Source organism: Sphaeramia orbicularis, chromosome 19 (genome assembly GCF_902148855.1).
Source record: "Sphaeramia orbicularis chromosome 19, fSphaOr1.1, whole genome shotgun sequence".
NCBI classification, from domain to species: domain Eukaryota; kingdom Metazoa; phylum Chordata; class Actinopteri; order Kurtiformes; family Apogonidae; genus Sphaeramia; species Sphaeramia orbicularis.
In genome coordinates this window covers 13,907,828-13,928,835 of record NC_043975.1, presented here as the reverse complement: position 1 = coordinate 13,928,835, position 21,008 = coordinate 13,907,828, and the positions used below count along the sequence as shown (strand labels likewise).

General features: G+C 36.3%; 1 protein-coding gene across 4 annotated transcripts in view; it reads right to left on the bottom strand.

The window, feature by feature from the left end:
* The window catches only part of LOC115410373 (calcium-activated potassium channel subunit alpha-1-like), a 283,875-nt gene that overhangs the window by 36,707 nt on the left and 226,160 nt on the right, over positions 1-21,008 (bottom strand). For all 4 annotated transcript variants that reach the window (XM_030122000.1, XM_030121997.1, XM_030121998.1 and 1 more), the window contains 2 exons: positions 18,239-18,271; positions 13,541-13,634 (listed from right to left, as the gene is read on the bottom strand). In XM_030122000.1, the coding sequence (XP_029977860.1) occupies positions 13,541-13,634; positions 18,239-18,271 (127 nt within the window). The remainder of the gene's footprint in view (positions 1-13,540; positions 13,635-18,238; positions 18,272-21,008) is intronic.

Here is a 21,008-nt window from a genome sequence, read left to right as displayed (position 1 = left end):
TCCAGGTGCTGCAAAGCCATCTTTATATTCATTACAGCAAAAATCGAGTGGATTTCTACCACCGGTTTTAATTCCTGCTTAATTTGTTACGTTTTATAACTAGTTACGTCACGACATTTGCACATATAAGGTCAAGACTTCCGATAAACAAAAAAGTCAAATAATGAACATTTAACCCTTTCATGCATAATGGTCACTACAGTGGACATCTATTCTACTGCTGTTCTCTTGTATATTCATGGATTTTGTTGTTTTAGTTTCAAATCAGCCAACACATTGGACGCTTATGCACCATCCCATACACTGCAATTGCTAACATTACTGTAACTTTGCTGTTCTTGATAAACCTGATCTAACATGTTCAAGTGTAAATCAATTCCTTGTTATTGTTATTAGACTGTAATTAACAACAAAAGGTTTTTTTTTTTGGCATATTATGTCCATGAAGTGAGTAATGACTAGTATTAGAGTACACTACAAACAAAAAGTTAAGGATATTTCTTTTTCTTTTTTTTTTGTCATTTTTGCCATTTGTAAATAAAACTATGTCTGGTCATTAAAAAGAATGTTTCAATTCAATTCACACACAAAAACGTAAAAAACATTGTGCAAGAATCCCAACTGAAAAAAACAGCCCAAAAATTTAAAATATCCAGAACTTTTTTTTTTTTGTAGTGTATGTTAAAATGTGAGAAAACATCAAGTTAGCAGCATTTAATGTTTTTATTTCATAGTTTTCACACAGTATATCAGTAAATACATGTTTCTTTCCGTCAAAAATTAAACACATGGTGTTTAATTGGTGGACATTTTTGCAACTCCATGAAAAACAGCTTCATTAAAAAAAAAAAAAATTAAATCGCTTTGTTTTTTTAATGCTCAAAGAGGAATAAAGAAAAAAAATCTTGATTAATGTTCTCATAATTCATGCATGAAAGGGTTAAAGAGGGGTGTACGTAAGTTACAATAACAATAAACAGGGAAATACAGTTTCCTAAAGAAAAGAGAATATATAAATTAAAAATAAAAAAGATTTACGCAAAGTCCAGCCGTCTTAATAAGGTATATGTCCTCCATTTCTCCCATATTTTATCATATCTATCATTTTGAAGTCTGTTGTAAAATGTGATTCACTCCATCACGAAAACCGAGTAAACAATTTGATGCCAGTCTTCCAGGGTTGGGGCATTGACATTTAACCCATTTTTTAGTCATAGCTTTCCGAGCAGCTATACTCAACATTCCAAACAAACATGTAGCGTCCTTATTTGTGTCCCATCCTGTTTTATATTTTTAATTAAATCCACTAACTCTATACCGTCTACATTTACTAAAATCACTATGTCCATAAATCATCTTCATCAGTGGTGAATCTGGAGGGTTTAAGCTCTACAAACAAACCACTTATACTCCAAAAGTCCCCTTCTTGCCGTCCTCCTCTTTGCTCGCTGCTGTCACAGACCATCTGCAGAAATGCCAACTAAACTGCCATGTCATCAGGCAGAGTGACTTCAGCGGCCGCAGTCAGGCGGAAGGAGACGGCGGCGACACACTGCCTTGACTGGCATGAGCACGGAGATGCAATTACGCCCCCTTACTGCATACAGCCTGTGACACGGTGGGCTGCGTGGTAAAAGCTTTAACAGACCACACTGTAAATATTTCAGCAATTTGCCCAATCTTATTTGCTTTCCAAAGCGAACACCATTAATGTTTGAACGATGTCAGAAACCACTTTGGCTGAGCCCGGCGCTGAGGTTAATCCTCCTCAACACTGACCGCAGAGGTCGACTCCTGACATGAGATCCGGGTCTGGACACACTGTTTTGGTCAAATATTCTTCACAGGCAAGACAATCACCTCTGACATGGAAGAGTTCTCCAAATGGACATTTTTACCACCCCCCCCACCCCCGAAGGGGAGGAAAGGGGTGTTGTTTTGGTTCGGTTTGTTTGTTTGTTAACATTTTAGCAGCAAAACAATAAGTTGAATTCACACTAAATTGGGTTTATAGATTACCAGTGACCCAGAATAGATGTGATTATTATTGGATTATTATTGTGGGAAAAGAAGGCCAAAGTTCAATTTTTTTTCATGAATATTATAAAAAAAAATTCTTCTCCCATTTACTTATAATGGGCAAAATTTCACATCTATAAAAACATCAATTTTGTTTCAATTTATCAATTTACTTCAAACTTGGCACCAAGGTTATTATTGTTAACGAAAACTAACGAAATGACGAAAACCAGAATTGTAAAAACATTTTCGTTAACTGAAATAAATAAAAACTATGATTAAAGGAAAAAAAAAGATAACTAACTGAAAATATATTGTGCGTTTACAAAACTAACTAAGACGTATAAAAATTCTGGATAAAATTCCCTTCGTTTTCATCTTTGTCAGTGTTGGATTGATATAAAATCAATTTATTTCCCTCAAGCAATTTTATCTGCTGGCACCATATGATATTTAACGGTCCGCCACTTCTCGTCACTTGTCGTTTAGGCATTTTCTCGTCCTCACTCTACCTGGAAACATGGAGACTAAAGTTGCGAGAAAGCAGCAGAGTCCTGTCTGGGATTTATTTGAATACGACAGAGAAGAAGAGAAAAGATAGAAACTAAAACTAAACTGAAACTAAGCATTTAGAAAGTAATGAAAACTAATAAAAACAAGCAAACCTGCTCTAAAAACAAATTAAAACTGAATCAGTGAAAAAAAAACAAAAAAACTATAATGAAAAATCCAAAACTATTATAACCTTGCTTGGCACATATATAAAGCAAATGATATGCTGACATCAGCACATTCACAGACATGATGACATCAGCTGGATCGATGCCGAAATAAGCTACAATACGTGTGAGGGGCGGGGTTTGTTGTGCCTGTTACATGTCACATTTTAGTATCTCTTCACCCGTTTTGGAACCTTGGACGAGCAAGTACTAGAAAAGTAGTACCAGGTACCAGATTCCAGGTTCTTTAATATAATGGAAATGCAAAAAGGCTGAGTCAAGTTGAGTCAAGCTGGTACCACGAATGGAAACACGAAATTAGAACAGAATTTATTGCCCATTTCAAAGCCTATTTCACGGCCATACTGGCAAAAATTTATGACTCCTAGAATTTAGGAAAATATGTTTATTTAAAACAGCAGAGACTGAATATTACATACATACTGTAAACAGAACTGAATATTCTGTGATCATTTCTCACCTGGGGCTGCAAAGTTAGCCGTAATTGGTTCCTAATTTCAATTTACAGTAAATTATTAGGTTAGAAAGGTTGGAACTGAGTTGATTAATGTTACTTTCTTTCTAGTTTGGACACTTCCCAGACACACTTAAACATAATACAGCGAACAGGTTTATGGCAATATGACTTAAGACCTACCAGATCAAATCTAATACATTTTAAAGGTTTTTTTAAGGTATTAAATACGAATTTGTAAATTCAAGACTTTTTAAGATCCCATGGGAACCCTGAATAAGAACAGCTGTGTAGTAATATATTCTTGCTCTTTTTATAGTCAATCACAATATGCATCTGTTGTAGGTTGACACTCACTTCACCTATAAATGTCATAGTCTATAAAACCAGTGACGATGCCAACCACCGTCCACACTCCCACTAAACTGACCCGTCTTTGTCACATTTGCAGACGTCTGAGACTCAGACATCAGCCTTCTGTCCTTGTCCAAAACCTTTTAAACATTTGACGCCATCTCTCCATAAGTGCGGTGTGTCTTTAATCCGCGGCAGTGCTCTGGAAGAATGCTACCTGAAGTAACGTGTTAAGTATGCATGACAGTATGGGCTCGACCGGTCATCCCTCAGGCTGCGAATGAATGCCGCAGAAAAACCCGCCTTTGGGCTTAGATACCCCAAGGCAAGACCTGAGCGCCCTTTCAGAGGAGATGGAGAAGGTAATGTCTTTTCTGCTGCTTTTTACCTCTCAGACTTCAATCTGTCAACACATGTCTGATTTAAAGGGACACTGAGAGGTCAGAATATGTAAAGAACCACAGATTATAAATACATGGGAAACGTGGCAGGTTGAGGAAATGTCACTTCAGCCGCTACATTTGGTGACACTTTAACTTGTCCTTGTTATACATTAATAATACTAGTAATTTCACAGTTAATAACATTTAAGTGTAGGTCTGACATAAGGATTAATTATTAATTATTATGGAGGCTGGAGGTACTAAAAAACCCCACAAACAAATACTACTATTACTAAAAAAACAGCTGTGTATGAACATAAAAAATTTATATATACATCAATGCACACTGAAATAAATGAGATATCCTCAGATCTACACTGATGTATGTTACGCACCATTGTATAACGCTTCTAAATGTAATATAACTGTATTTTTCTGTCTAATACAGGAATTAATATCCATTTTATTGATATATTAACAGGTGGCTTCATTTTATGATAAAGGGATCATTCATGTGACCCATAAAATCTGTAAAAACAAAACAAACAGTCGCTCAAAGCTATAAAACACCTGAGAAAAATGGATGTTTGAATGTTTGCTTAATAAATGATGGTTAATAGGAAACAACAGTGAATTATTTTAATCAGTAAACGGGGCAATTCCTTTAGCGCCATCTCCATCGCAAACTGAAACTGCTGATTTATTGAATAGAATTTGAATATTTGATCCAAAATGACTCCAAAACATTGTTATGATTGTTATTTAATCTATTTTAATATGTCCAACTAACATTTTACTGATAAAAGGACTTATAAGTTAATCATGTAAATAGAAATTACTTAAAACTATTAGTCAATAATGAATATAATCACTAACTGCTGGACCAGTAAAATAATAACAATGAAAAAAGTAAAGTTACACGATGAAAATCTTTACATCTATAAAGTTTCCTTAAAAATCTGACCTGAACAACCTGAAATGCCTGAAACAAAATGAGTAAAATTTTAACATTATGCCTCAGTTCATTATTTACTCATGTGCATTACAATGTACAGATCACAGTGGATCTACAAATACACAAAACATTTAGTAATAAGTAGAATATTGTCAAAATTACACTTACCTCTTTTAAGACATTTCAGGTTATTCATGTTTTTTATGAAATTATAGTTTGTAAATGTGAACATTTTCATGTAATTTTACTTTTTTCACTCTAAAACAAAGACAAACATTTAGAGTTGTCATCATTTATAGGTTATTATGTTATTATTTTACCGGTCTGATCCACTTGAGATCATATTGGTCTGTATGTGGAACCTGAACCAACATGATTTAGACTTCAGTGATTGTGAAATGCAAAAATTAAAGATGTTGACAGATTCATCCCAGGGGCCCGATTAGACCCTTTGGTGGGCCGGTTTTGGCCCACAGGCCGTATGTTTGACACCTGTGATCTATGTGAATGATGGAATAAATTAATTAACTTGCTGCTTTCAAAAGCCAGATTAAAGCATGGCTATGAAACAACCAAACATGTCAGCACTAGCACTTCAAAGAGACAGTTGAATGTTTATTTTAATCTTTGACACGTATGCACAGATGTCATTTTGTACTGTAACGTAATGTATTGTACTGTATTGTCCTTTAAATAGTAATGTTTATTTTAGTCCTTGACACTTACTATATTGTAGTGTATTGAACTGTACTGATTTGTAATGTATTGCACTGTCTTATTCTGTACTGCACTTATTACACTGTACTGCTTTGTATTGCATGGATCTCTGTTATTCATTAAGTGGGGACTGCGGATGAAAATTAGCACTGATGCTAACTCCGGCATATTTACATGTTTATACTGAATAAGAATGTATAAATGTGTTCATTAATGTGCACTGTCACCCATAAATAAAGACACATACAACTAATTTTGATGGATTAATAATATAATCTGCAGATGTATCAATAAAAATGGATAATCTGCATCCCGGTTACATAACAGTCACCTTCATAACCCTCGTCTGACTTCTCTTTGAGTCTGATCTACGGTTCCTAATCAGAGTGGAAGCATTTAGTGGTTTTACACCTCGGCTAAATATTTCATCAGAAGTCGAATGTTTGAGCGCTCGCTCAGTGGAGCAGCTGTCACTTCACTTTGTCCTTGTGGAGATGACGGCTGAGGCAGAGCTCTGCCAGGATAGCTATCGCTCACTGTCAGCCATGACGGCCTGTCACTGCCCCGCTCGGCTGATTGCCTCAGCGCCTCAGCAGCAGACATGACGTGTGTGTCACGGCGCTGCCCGACGTGACCAAACGCGTTGTGACATCCCACAATTAGACGTGTCTTATGACCCATCAAGGAGCCAGTGGAAATGGTGTTAATTTCAGTGAGGTCGTCATTACTAAGTCGTGTTGGTTTGTTGATACATTTGGAACCAGGACGCAGATTCCTGACAAAAAACGGAACATACTTATAAAATGAACCAAGGCAGACTATGAGACGGGTGATAAATTAAAGGAAATAACCTGGGAGAGGTCGGCTCCTGGATGACAATTCCTCGTCCATAGAAAACAAGTGTTCGCTAAATGGTTTGACGAGTGTGAAACTGATGTAAATCATGTCACCACATCTCAACCCTGTGGAACACCTACAGATGGATTTAGGCCAAAGTGGCAGACAATGCACGGGGGAATGACTTATTGGACAGTGCTGAGTTCATGTCACTGAAGCAGTTCAGGAAACACAGGGTGGACCACCAACTTAAAGGAGTGATACTTTGCTTTTTTTAAATGGAATTATGCATTTTCAAACATTTCCCTGTGGTCTACATTAACTGTAAATGCTATGTTTGGGTTTGCATTCTCCATTAATTCAACTCCACAGGTCCATCTTCAACCCTATTTCTGAGTAATGACACCAGAAAGGTCGTTTTGAGCGCTGGCCCTTTAAATGCAAATGAGCCACTTCATGCCCCACCCCCTCCAGGTTATTGACCGTACTGCTCTGTTCCATTCAGGCACTTGTGTCCGTTAATACAACCAACAACTGAACATTTTAGGTAATCGGCTCAAAGTTTGGACACATTTTCAGTTTTTACTACAACCACTGCTGCTGACTACCAATTACGTCATACTCAGAGAAAAGTTCCTCAAAAGTCTTGACCTTATATGTGCAAATGTCGTCATGTAACTAGTAACGTGAAGGAACAAATTAAGCAGGAACTGAAACAGGTTGTAGAAATCCACTTGATTTTTGCCAAAATGAATATAAAGATAGCTTTGCAGCACCTGGAGGGTTCAAATTCAAACTTTATGAACTATTCGGGTCCAAATACACAAATAAATATCCGAAAGACTAATAAAAGTGAGTTTAGCAAAAATAAACTGTATGTTGATTTTTCCTTTAATTTGTCATTTACCACTAGTACAACTACTCTTGATAGAATTTTGCTTTGATTTGGCTCTAAATGAAATAACGGACAACTCCATCATATTCTCTTACTCACTTCTCAAATGTGAGAATTTGACACATTTATAATATCTGCAAATAAACTGATAACTTGCTAAATTGCTAAAGTAGATATAAAACGCCAGAGGGAAAAGCTGCATTTTCAGCATTTTCCGATATTTAATTGAAGAAATTATCGATCGACTGAATGATGATGAAACAATCATTTGCAGTCCTGTATATTATAACTAGAAATGGGTATAAGGAAATGGTTTGATCTATCAGAATCATAAACCTCTCAGCTCATCAACGATTTAAGCCTCATGTGACCAAACTGTTGGAAATATGCAATAAGGCTACGTTCACACTGCAGGTCTTAATGCTCAATTCAGATTTTTTTGCTGAAATACAATTTTTTTTTGCATGGTTTCTCACATTATACTTTGAAAACGTGTGATGTCCATTGCATTCCAATGATATGAAAGTCAAAAAAGACTGAACACACGTTGCAAAACATCAGATATGCATCCAGTTTAGGACCACATATCAAAGTGGTCTGGGTCAAATTTGAAAAACTCACATTGGTGAAGTTCAGACCCTCATATAAAATCAAATCTGGGTCATATATGGGCAAAAAGTCAGATCTGGCCCACTTTTACCTGCCAAGTTAACATTACTTAAGGGGAAACCTCATAATTAAGTTCTCTAATCCACATTACTGGGCGAGGTCAAGGGTGTCACAGATGGACAGTCCACTACTTTGTGATTTGTAACTTTTCAACCAGACAAGTTTAAGACAAATAGGCCAACTACACATAATTGGAAAGGTCTAAATGCCATCTTAAACATACTCAAAGGGCAAAATTTAGTTTGAAATATTTTTGACATGAAAAATATCAAAACTACTGCATGGACAAAAAACATGTATTTTTTGCAAGAATTACAAAGTTCTTGAAAGTGAAGTTCCTATGACATTTTCATCCTAAAATGTACTCAGTGTATACCTTAAACCCTCTATTTTATAACCTAATATTTGGTTAGAGGAAAAAAATATTTTATCATACCTAAACAGCAAGAGTTTTGACAAATGGCAGCGTCACGGATGGACAACAAAAGTAAATATCAAATTCAACATTTTTTATCTCAATTATCAATGTCATATACTTTTTTTTTTTTTTTTTTTTTTTTTTACAATATTTACAACATACAAATAATATTAACATTTTAGTCAAATGTATGTTGTATGGATATATGCATTTACTAATAATATAATAGTCAAATATCAATGTATTTGGAATAAATTTAGTATTTTTATGAGAGTTTATAAACTGAGCCCAGAATGACAGTAGAAAACTTTGTCACTTTCCAAACATTCACACTCATGAAATTCCTCAATTTTTTTTTTTTTTCACAAATTTTTTCTCATTTCAAAAGACATTTTCTGGAAGATGTAAGTAATTACCTACCGAAAAATATAAGTTTGGTGTAGATTATTGTAATTTGTTGTTTTTAACTCTACTATACATGGCCCTTTCATACCTGTTTTCTGCTTCCAGTTTAGTTTAGTTTACCACTTTTTCAGAATCTGTCTTTTAGAAGCTGCTTTACTCTATGTCTGAGTGTCATTTCCTTTCAGTGAAACACTCAAAGCGATCAGCGGCATCATTTACTCCTTAAGTCGTGAGATGACATGTGCTGCGACTGCACGCGTCATGGCCACCCCCGAACACAAGGCCAGGTGTCTTCTAGAGCGGCGTAATGGCAGCTGACGGAGACATAAAGCACCCAGACATGCACATTATGTAGATTTTCCATTTAGCACAACTGCGCTAGCTTACATTAAGGCTGCGCTGCTCGTCTACACAGAGCAGGAAAAGTCTTCGAAAAAAAACCCAACCCTCCCCATCATGCAAACTGACAAAGGCTTGTTCTTCAAAACCCACAGCCAATCTGTTGATCATTACTTATTTACAAAGGCCTTGAGGCCGCAGCTTCTGTAAAAACACATTTGATATAGTATACACCCAGATGTTTTTTTTCCTCCGCTTGTTGCAGTGGAGTATCCCTAAGGCTACGGCAGCGTGTAGGCTGAACACACCTCCACCTGTACCGTAGTGTGTATTTGCATGGCAAATAGATGGATGGCTTTGGCGGGGTGATATCTTGCTGACGGCTATAGCAGCAGAAAAGCCTTTTTTTGTTAACCGTGAGTGAGGAAATCACCTAAAGCGATTCAACTTTGACACTTCTTTGAACCGAATCAAAGACGCCCACCTAAATGAACAAAAGATCAGAGAGAGATGCGTGCACCGTGCCAGAAGAAACCTGCCTTTTACTTATTGTTCTGCGTTTTATTGCTTATCTGTATTGCCGCCTTTGTGCTTTGCCTTAAAAACCAAACAACACAAGCTTTACCGGAATTCACTCTTAAATGAAAAGCAGCTGGAACGTAAAGACAGCTGTCAGCTTCAATTCAATTAAATAAAAACCGCACTTTATATACGTTTCGGCTGCTGCGCTTCCTTAGTTATAACATAGCACTTAATGACGATCACTGTTTCCCTCTCTCTAATGACCTCACGTTGAATAGCAGCGTTATCTCCAGTCAAACTCAATAAGTGCTGATATAATTTTACGGGACAAGATAAAAGCAAGGTAGCATCTGAATCTCTCTTTGATTGTGATGATACATATCATCTGTGGCCTTACGTGCTGCAAAGAGCTCAGAGGGATCCGACAATAGATGAATAGCCTTAGGCCATCCATCCTTTAGAGGCTCTCTGACTGGCTGCTGCTGTCATTAGTGCCAGGCCTGTTTAGGAGCTCCAGTTTGTGGGTGTCATTTGAAGCCTCGTGGCGTTCGGCCCCTCTACAAGCCTGACACGCTATTTCACTACAAAAACAGTAGCGACGATAATGCCTTTTCCTTATACAGTATGCATATGATCAGTGTTGGGAGTAGTGCGTTACTAAAGAAATGCATTATAGTAACCGATTACTTTTTGCTGTAACACAGTAATGTAAGGCATTACTAATCAAATTTTCAGTAATATTTTACTTGATATATGTTCAATAGTGCTTGTGTTACAACAAACTTTTCGCCCATAATTTAATTGCTCAAATGATAAAAAACTAAAAAAAAAACCAGCAAGACCGTGAGACCTTAAGGAACCAAAAATGTTTCAGGAAAGTTCTATTTCCTGTTGATGTTCAGTCAGTGGGTGAAGACCACATGGACGTATGCTCATTACTAACCCTAAGCCTGCTTTACAGAAGCTAGTTAGCATGATCCCTGTGATCAGCAATGAAAATGTAAGCTAACGTTTCTATGACTAGTTAGTATTCTTTATCTATTGCGGATTTATCTACCAGTGTCCTCGGTGCCGCGCGCCTCCTGTTTGAACATGTAAAATGTTGAAAAAAAATGCAAACGTTCCTGCTGGGATTTGAACATCGTAGACTGTAGCGTTACTTACTGAGCTATCCGTCCACATGTACTTCAGGTCCCAAATTTATGCGTCCAAAGGCTCTCCTATCTCTTGTATTGTGGGGGGGTTCTCAAAACTCAAAAGTAATACAGGAGTCATGTAACGCATTCTAATTCTGAGACAGTAATATTGTGAGGTAAGGAATTACTTTTAAATAACAGTAACAAGTAATCTGTACTGGATTACTGCTTGGAAGTAACTTGCATAACACTGATTATGATGCAGATTACAACAAACCCAATGGCAAGAACAAATCAACAGGCAAGACACTTTAGAATCAAAGCATCTGACGTTATTTACACCTGATACATCCATATTTAAAAGCAGACATCCCAAAGACAGTGAATGACGTTATCTGGGTTCCCCGAGTGTGTTGTTTTTGTAAAATACAGAGATAGACACTCAATTTGTACTTCAGTTGTACTAACATTGACTCGACACTTGACTCATACTCAAGACTTATGAGCAGTAACAATATTCACCTCAATGTCTGACGAGGTGAATGCCATTCCAGCCTCTATTTATCATGTTTATCACCTTGTACATGACTAACCTGCAGCGATGACCCCATATTGAGTGCATCATATCTTTGGATCACCTCATTAAATCCTCACACAAGGCCTAATAAAGAATGCTGGACTGAACCACGTCAAACGGCACTGGTATACAATTCATCAGAAATTATCTGCCTACATGCAAATGATGAAAGTCTTGTTTAACTGATGTTTTCAATGTACATGATAGTGTTATTACACTTATTTTGGTTTATAGAATAGAATAAATGGAATACATTGTTATTGTCACTGTTACAGGATATATAGGCTACTGAAATATATTGATAATATATAATAAAAAAAAACAAAATACTACAATATACAAAAAGCCAACTCTATACTACAGATGAAAGAAATATATACAACATATAAAGGATATAGTCAGATTTTATAGAAATGTAGAATTACACAATTAACCCTTCATGCATAGTGGTCACTGCAGTGGACAGCTATTCTACAACTGTTCTCTTGTATATTCATGGATTTTGTTTTAGTTTCATATCTGCCAACACATTGGACGTTTATGCACCATCCCATACACTGCAATTGATAACAATACTGTAACTTTGCTGTCCTTGATAAACCTGATTAACATGTTTGAGTGAAAATCAATTGCTTGTTACTGTTATTAGACTGTAATTAACAACAAAAATATTTTTTTCTGCATATTATCTCCATGAAGTGAGCAATGACTAGTATTAGAGTATGTTAAAATGTGAGAAAACATCAAATTAGCAGCAATAAAATGTTGTTATTTCATAGTTTTCATATAGTATATTAGTAAATACATGTTTCTTTGCTTCTTTGGTGTCCACCTTAGTGGACATTTTTTGCAACTCCATGAAAAATAGCGTTATAAAATAATGTCTAATGAGGAATAAAAACACTCAGGAAAAAAATCTTGATTAAGGTTCTCATAATTCATGAATGAAAGGGTTAATTTATAAATTTCAAAAAAATTAACTTATTAGTGACTTACACTTGGTAAAGTTTTCACTATTTTTATTCTTGAGTTCTTTTATTCATAGACTAGCATTATATATGGTATTGGCAACACAGACTATAGATATCGTATTGTCACCTATTAGTTTCTGTTGGTTTTTGGAGCATGAAGTGACCATATTTGGAAAAAACAGGCAGCACTGCAGGAGTGCAAAGGATCATGGGTGAATTAATGCTAAACATTAGCTCACTGACTCAGTATAATGGTAAACAGCAAGTAATGCCCATTTTACCATCTTGTTAGTGGAAATGAATAATGAAATAAAATTAAAAAATGTAGAAATGCAAAAATAAGGAAAGTTCCAGAAGCTTCTATTTGACCTGAGATCTCATTAGCCGAACAATAACTTAAAATGGACCACAAATCACTTCTTGGACACTACAAGTAAATGAGTGACTCCTGAAATTCAGCAGTATTACAACTTTTACATACAAAAACTGTTTCATTTTGGAGCTGAGGTACATTGGTTAGCACCTACAGACAGTTAGCTAACCCATTTAGCTCTACATTAGCTTTCCGATGTTAGCATGCTACTAGCTTTGTAGCTAACAGGGCTTTGTTTCATTAGACTTGTTTAATGCTAAATAGTTTGGGGAAAAATTGTCATATTAAATCAAACAAGTAATTAAAGTTATATGCTAACCAAAATAAGGTGACAATAGCATAATATATGCTTTTAATGTGATAAAATATATAAATAATATTAAGCCGACCAACTAGCATACGGCTAATAACAAAAGGCTAAGCTAATCAACAACCATGACAAACTTTAGATGAACTTGTGTCAAAGACTTCTGAGCAAACGATGATGCTACTCATCATATAAAACTGGAAGTAAGCTGTTTGTCAAGCAAAAATATAACCATGTTTCTCCCAAAACACAACATACACAGTTCGTCCTGGAGGTTTAACACTTTTTTTTTTTCCTTAAAGAACTCATGTTGTTTACAAATCACTCTAGTCTTCTTCACTATTTTTGCTATGTTACTTCACTCCTTCGCATTAAATATACAGTAAATCAGTGTAATAATGTGAATGTTGGGAGTACATACTTGGCAAAAATGTTCTCGCAGTAGCTTTTAACACAGAACATGTCCTACCTCATGATCTTCGGGGAGGAGTTTGGAGAGTTTCTCATGCCACCATTGCGTTGCTTTTTTTTAGGCGACAGTGCCGATTGATGGTCCTCCTCAACTGCAAAGAGGAGGAGCAGCATGAGGAGAGGAATTATTAAAAATAAAATTAAATAAATAAATAAATAAATTAGTGATAGCACAACAAACACCACAAAATCCAGTGAGTGAAAAGGACAGGGTGGAAAGAGAGGTTCGGTGGATAACGTAGACAGGAAGACATGAGACATTGGCACATGTATGACAGAGTGAAGATGCACACATGCAGCAGTGTTATCATCAACCATCATGCTGTAAATCACAGTGTCTCAGTCTGTAAATCACCACACACTCATCTGGACAAGTCATGACACTCAACAAGGTTTTCTTTAGCTCAAATATGTGAATTCCTCTTGAAAATTGTCAGCTCTGTCACTCAAAACCTCAATTTCATTAGAATAATAATAACCATACATATCAAGCATCCGCCATAGGACAAAAAAAAAAAAAAAAAAAAAAAAAAAAAATCCCCTTTTTGTACCAATTCTGTATTCACTCTGCACTGCTGGTCTTCCTCCATCTCAGGCCCGACGCCCTTGGCTCTTATAATTAGGTTGGCCCTCGTGCCACAGTGATTTATGTACAGCTCAACTGCCCCTTGGACATTGTCTTTATCACTACATGAAACTATGTTGAGCTCTTCACAGGAAATGAATTACAAGTGTTACCCCCCAGTGAAGCTTCCAGTTAAATATTTTCATAGATAATATCAGAAAAAAGGGGAAAAATCTGTGGTTGTGTAATTTAAAGGGTTACTTATGAGATTTGTATGACGCATTTCTCCATAGTTACACTATTATGTACAGTAGATGTTTGGAGAAGCAGCAAAATAGATAATACACCACAACAAGAAAACTAAATACCATAAAAAATCTGTTTAACCCTTAGAGACCTATTTATACCTATTTATGTGGCAGCTTTGAAATTAATTTTTCTCTACGGTTAACATTTCCTAAGTGATTTATCACCATTTATTAAAATATTATCCTCTGCATTTTTCAGTGAAAATCAGGTATTTTCCTATATTTAATTTACTGATCATGTAGCAGTTCAGAGTAAATTCAAAGTTTACTGTATCAAAACAGAAAAATTAAGAAAAATATACTTTTTATGCTGTTAACAGGACCTAAAAACAAGCATTTGCAACCACGTGATGGAGTTTTCACGTTCACTACAGAGTCTCTGAATGTCCAAATGGGTCATATCTGATGACGTTGAGAAGCTGAGAAACTGCATTTTAGCTGAAATATTTTCATGCATTGATAGGATTAGTGGTTCAAATGTTATTACACATTTTAGGTAAGCAGATGCTTTCGGTTGCTGGGAGCTGTTTAGGTTTAAAGGTTAAATGCGTTCTATATTTATAATATTTTATTTCTTTACCGTGCTGACAGCAAATAGAGGCTGATAATTGTTCTCTTCAAAGTCAACAGATTTCAATGTCAGCGTCTACTTCTCCAAACTGGACATATCTATGATCTACTGTATGTAAAAATGACTACGGAAAAGCACCTCATACTAAACATTACTAACCCTGTCGCAGCTATCATTTATAGTGGGACAAAAACTTCTTCTATTATTATTGAGCTGCCGTTAAAAAGAATCAAAGATCCCGGACCTGTGCAGACAAACACACAGTTTCAGGGCCTGTTAGCATGTCTGAGTGTGACACCATAATGGAAAATGTCGAGGTACGGGGGCCTCCAGTGGCGAGGGATGCTGCAGCACACACTGGCCCTTCACATCTTGCTCGGCCTGTTCAATATTTAATATTTCACAGCTGACAGCTGCACACACTGGGTCATTAGTAAGGAATGCTACACATGCAACCACTCCAGCCTGGCAAGCACATGCTTTGGATGGGCTGTACACGCCTGCCAAACACGCCGGGGAGGGTGTTGTTAAGGGGGGTGTTGGGGGGACGGGGGCAGCCCTTACGGTGCCTGAGACTGGCATTATTGGAGTGACTGGGGTGGTATCTGTATTTCACCGGCAGGCTGCGTGCCCGCTGCAGCCGGCTCGGTTCTTCGGCCACCCCTGGAAGCCGGTCCCTGGAGACCATGAAGCTGAGTCGCTGAGTGGGGGGCTCAGCGGGGGGCAGCAGGCTTCCCTTGCGGTTGTTTACCAACGGAACGGACACGGGGGCGACTCTACGGGGCCCCCTACAGGCCCCGGGAGCCGAGCTGTGGTTCAGGTTAGAGGACTGGTACTGATAAGCAGCTGACGGGACGAGGGGGGTGTCGTCTACTGCTGGATGAAGAGGAGTCAGAGGCAGGGATAAAGGTTTAGTTCACCCAAACACAGGAAGGTTTTTTTTTTTTTTTGCATGCATATATTAAAGGACACCTTCACACTTTCACATTCATATATAAGATCCTATTATCCAAATCATCAAATAATTTAACATCCTTACTCAAGTACAGAGCTCTTCATCATCACAGAAAAAGCAGATTCTAATAATTCTTCATTTTAACACTGAACTGGGAAGGATATATTCCAATATTTGCACCATATTATACTATACTGAATACTATTATACAGTTAAACCACTTTAAACTCTGCTGACCTCTACTTTTATTACACTTACAACTGTTTTAACCCGTTTATGCTAATCATGGGCATATATGAGCATTATTATCATTTGACTGAACCATTTATGTGTATGTAAATATATGTCACAAACAAATTAAATCTCAACGAGACCTTCTGACTAATTAAATAAACAAGATGAAGTTTGACACTGTTGTTACTTAGAGAATGATGTCTAAGTTTAAGCATGTAAAAGTACTTTTGTGAGCTGCGTCTTAAAATAAAGCAAACACTGAGATGTCTTATATTTTTATCTGTAACAGGAATATATAGTCCATCACTAGAGAACCTACAACAAAAACCAACATATTGTATTGATATATGGTAATGCTCAGCGTGAATATAACTTAAAATCTGTTAATATGATCAAAGAAGAACAACAGTTTCATGAATCTGAACTTAGCTGCTAAGCTAATATGGCGACGTAATGTCCAGTTAACGATATGTGATATATGTATATATTGGTAAATGTATCTGTATATGTATTATAACCATATATTGAAATGTCATGAACATGTTTAACTATAAAAACTAGTGTTAACAGTTCATGAGAAAATAAACTGAGCAGTATTTTACATGTGAAATGTCACTTAAGACACACTTTAAGGTCTTTATAATTAAAAAATAATAATTTTGAGGCATCCTTATCTGGCAATATTATATTATCTGGACTAAAACTGGTCTTAATTATGAGAATAAGTTGATACTTTTCAGATTTCAGAGGATTTTTGTTTAATCTGTAGGTTTTATTTTATGCGACATAAACCTAATTTTTTGCTTTTTTATTTATTACTATTACAGATGCTATAGCAATAGTGGACAGTTTGGCAGCTAATACTGAGGTTTTATGTCATTGTTTTGAGTTATTTTTTGTTACTGTTCCTGAAATATATTGGTCTCGTTTTTTTTTTCTCAACCAGAATGACACATAAACAAAAAAAGGTGGCAATTTTAACAACATTCTCTTTTACACTGAAGAAAACTGCATTGACTTAAGTCTATGTTTCCATAAGTATCCATTCCTCTTGGGTTTAATGGCATTTTATGCGTTTAAATGTCTACAGCGAAATAAACGTAAAACTATTTGCACGAACCATATAGAAGGCTTTTCTTTCTTTTCTTTTTTTTTAAATTGGGTGAACTAAGCCTTTAATTCTTCATTGTAATCACGTGACAGGATTTGATTTAATCTGACGTGAATAAGACCTACAGTGTGTATGTTAATAAAACATCCTATCATAATTAAAGCATTATCTGCGGTTTTGGGGGTAATTCTTTCTGGCACAAGAATGCTAATATCTGAATAATTAAAAAACCTCATTTTTATTAAACACCACTTAACCACTTGCTACAGCCGACCAATGAAATGTTGGATTTGACATTTGCCTTGATATTTATAACAACATGAATTAATAAATATGCTTTCAGGTGTTCCGACGATTGTTATGCCATAAGAACAAGGAGGTGACAGCGTGAATTAGCCGCCACGAGCTGCCCGGATGACGACTGGGGAGGGAATCCAGCGTCCATTTAGCCACTGAAAACCTGAATCCTTGCAGTGAAAATAAGTTCAAAGCACACGAAAAAAGAGAGTTAGCTTTTCTCCTGGGAGCTAAAAGTGGAGATGATTATTTCTGCAGTCAGCTGTCTAGCAGATTATCTTTCCTGCTTCCAGACCTCCACTCTTCATCTGGCCCACGTCAAACATGCACAGCGCCGCTTCAGGACAACGCAAAGTGGCAGATCTGCTGCCTATCACAGATCCCGTAAGAGTGAGCGGTCCACGGCGTGCAAAAAAAAAAAAAAAGCCTTAAATCCAACGTTTTATGGTTCAAAACATAATGTACTGCACATCCATCACTAATGTGTAGTTTTGGTTCATTCAGCCACATGTGAAGCAGCAGCACCATCTGCTGCTCAACACAATCCACTCACACAGCTGAGAGGAAACATGAAGATGGGTGGTGATAAAGACTGGAAAAGTGAGAGTTTACAGGTTGTACAAATGGCAAAAGGAGAATGGTAATCAAAACTTACTTGATTTGATATATCCATTATAGCTATTTTTAGCTGAGGAGAATGCAAAAGACAGATGAGAGGTTACAAAGGAGAACAGGCAACATGTAATGAAAGCAAATTATAAATGACGACTGAAGGCTTTGGGAGTGGGGAGGTGGGAGTAGGGATGAGGGGGTGGGGTGGGGGTTCTCTTTAAGGCACTTTGGAACAGATGTGGGAAGCCTTCAAGACAACATGGACCAAACCAAAGAAAAAATAAAGCGTGAGTCGGGTCAGGAGAGGATTTTCAGTGATGTTAGCATAAAAGGTGAACCAGCGTCAGTGTCGTGTTAGTAGAAGCACAACCTGCACTTTACAGTTCTGTTCATTCTCCTGCTTCGGAAAACTGAAGAGAAAATATTGCATTTACAGTAAAGGAGCCGCCATATTGCCTCTGTGATAAAGCCTGTGACGACTCTAGTGGAAGACGTACAGTATCGACAGTTTGTTTTTTCTGTTTGTTGCAGCTTTAACTCATAAAGACCCAGCGCTCAAATGAATTTTTCTCTGTATTTAAGCAATTTAGCAGCATTTATTATAATATTATCCTCTATATTTTGCATTTTTCACTGTATAACATGTACTTTCCTTTATTAAATTTGGATGTTCATGAAAACTAAACTAGTACGTTCAAAGGTTATTATATCAAAAGTGACTTTTTCAGCAAAGATATCATTAAATAAAAAGAAAAACAAGTGTCTCCATCCACTGTCATTGATCTAACTCCATGGCTTTTACTGGTGAATCAATGTTGTAGAAGATGACAGTGTTTCCACAGTAACTACAGAGTCTCTGAATGTCCAAACGGGTCATATCTGCATTTTATTTGAATTGTTTCAACATATTAATAGGTTCACTGATTCAGATGTTAAACATTTTAGATCAGTAGATGAAGGTTAGGGTCTTTATGGGTTAAACTGATGTGGTGGTGACGTACTGCACTGTAGATCACAGGTGTCAAACATGCGGCACGTGGACCAAAACCAGCCTGCTCAAGGGTCCTATCTGGCCCATGGGATAAATTTTTGGAATGCAAAAATTACACAGACTAATATGATCTGAAATGGATCAGACCAGTACGATACTATTTTAACAATCTATGAATGATGAAAACTCCAAATTGTTTCTCTTTTTTTTTAGTGTAAGAAGCTAAATTCCATAAAAATGTTGACATTTACAAACTGTCCATTCACACAAAATGTGAATGAACTAAACAAACATGAAGAATTTGAAACATCTTAAGAAAAAATAAGTGTAATTTTAACAATATTCTGCCTGTTACTAAATGTTTTGTGTATTTGTATATTCACTGTGATCTGTGAGTTGTAAATGCACATGTGTAAATGATAAACTGAGGCAGATTATTGTTAAAATTGCGCCTATTTTTGTTAAGAAACTTCAAGTTGTTCATGTTTTTCACATTTTTAATGAAACTTTTTTTTTTTTTTACTGTTATTATTTTACTGGTCCGGTCCACTTAAGATTATATTGGGCTGAATGTGGCCCCTGAAATAAACCCCTACTGTACATGAATGCAGCAGTAGCCTTCACTAAAATGATAAAAGCCTGTCTCTCTCAGCTGTTCTGTAAGTAATATGTACCAGCATCAGACAGGTGATAAATTACAGGCCAAAAAACAAACAAACAAAAAAAAAACAACGTAAAGTGTCTTAGTAAGGTGTCGGTCCATCACATGCCTTCAGAAGAGCTTCAGTGTTTCTCAAAATCTCCCATAAGTGTTTTTTTAGACTTAGATATGGTGATTATTAATGATGAATGTTTCAGTAAACCCTCATTTGACCCTCAGAGTCAAGTAGCCATCGACACGTTCTCAGTCCTGATATTCAGCAGTTTTACAGTCGTTTGTGTTGACTTTAATCCATATCCTGTGTTATGCATGAGTGTATAATTACTTCTGCAGCCTCCTCCATAGTATCTGACAGATTACACATCACATGTAAAGACGTATCAACACATAAATAACTAATATTTAAACTATTATTGTGTGAATTTGCGCTTTTCAGTCTTTATGGTTTTTAATTCTCTTCCGGTCATTCCTCATGTCTTTATTTTATTACCTCCGCCAAGGAAGTTATGTTTTTGCCGGTGTTGGTTTGTCTGTTAGTCTGTCTGTCTGTCCTTGTGCAAGATAACTCAAAAAGTTATAGACAGATTTGGATGAAAATTTCAGGAAATGTTGATACTGGCACAAGGAACAAATGATTAAATTCTGGTGGTGATTTGGGGGGGGGGTACTGATCTGCCTTGGTGGAGGTCTGCACTCTCCGTGTGCTTGTCTAGTTTTTTTAATGTTTTGCTGCTCTTATTACTCTTAAAATTTTGCAAAATACTTTCCTACAGTTGATACTATTTTTGCTATTTGTTTTTCCAAAAAAAAACAAAACAAAAAACACAAAGATTAAGTCATCTGTTAATTATGTATTCCCTTATAATTTCTAAATATTACTCATCTCTATTTTTTTTATGTTTTGCTGCTCTTACTACACTTAAAAATTAGCAAAATACTTTCTTCTTGTTGATACTATTCTTGCTCTTTGTTACTGTAATGCTGTCAATTAAAAAAACAAAGAAACAAAAAAAGAAAACAAAGATTAACTTATCAGTTATTTATGTATTTCCTTACAATTTCTAAATATTACCAACATTTACTCTCACAATTTAATTTGTGAATAAAAGGATAAGATGGAACTTCACTGATCCCAAAACAAGGCAGCAACAGGATACAATA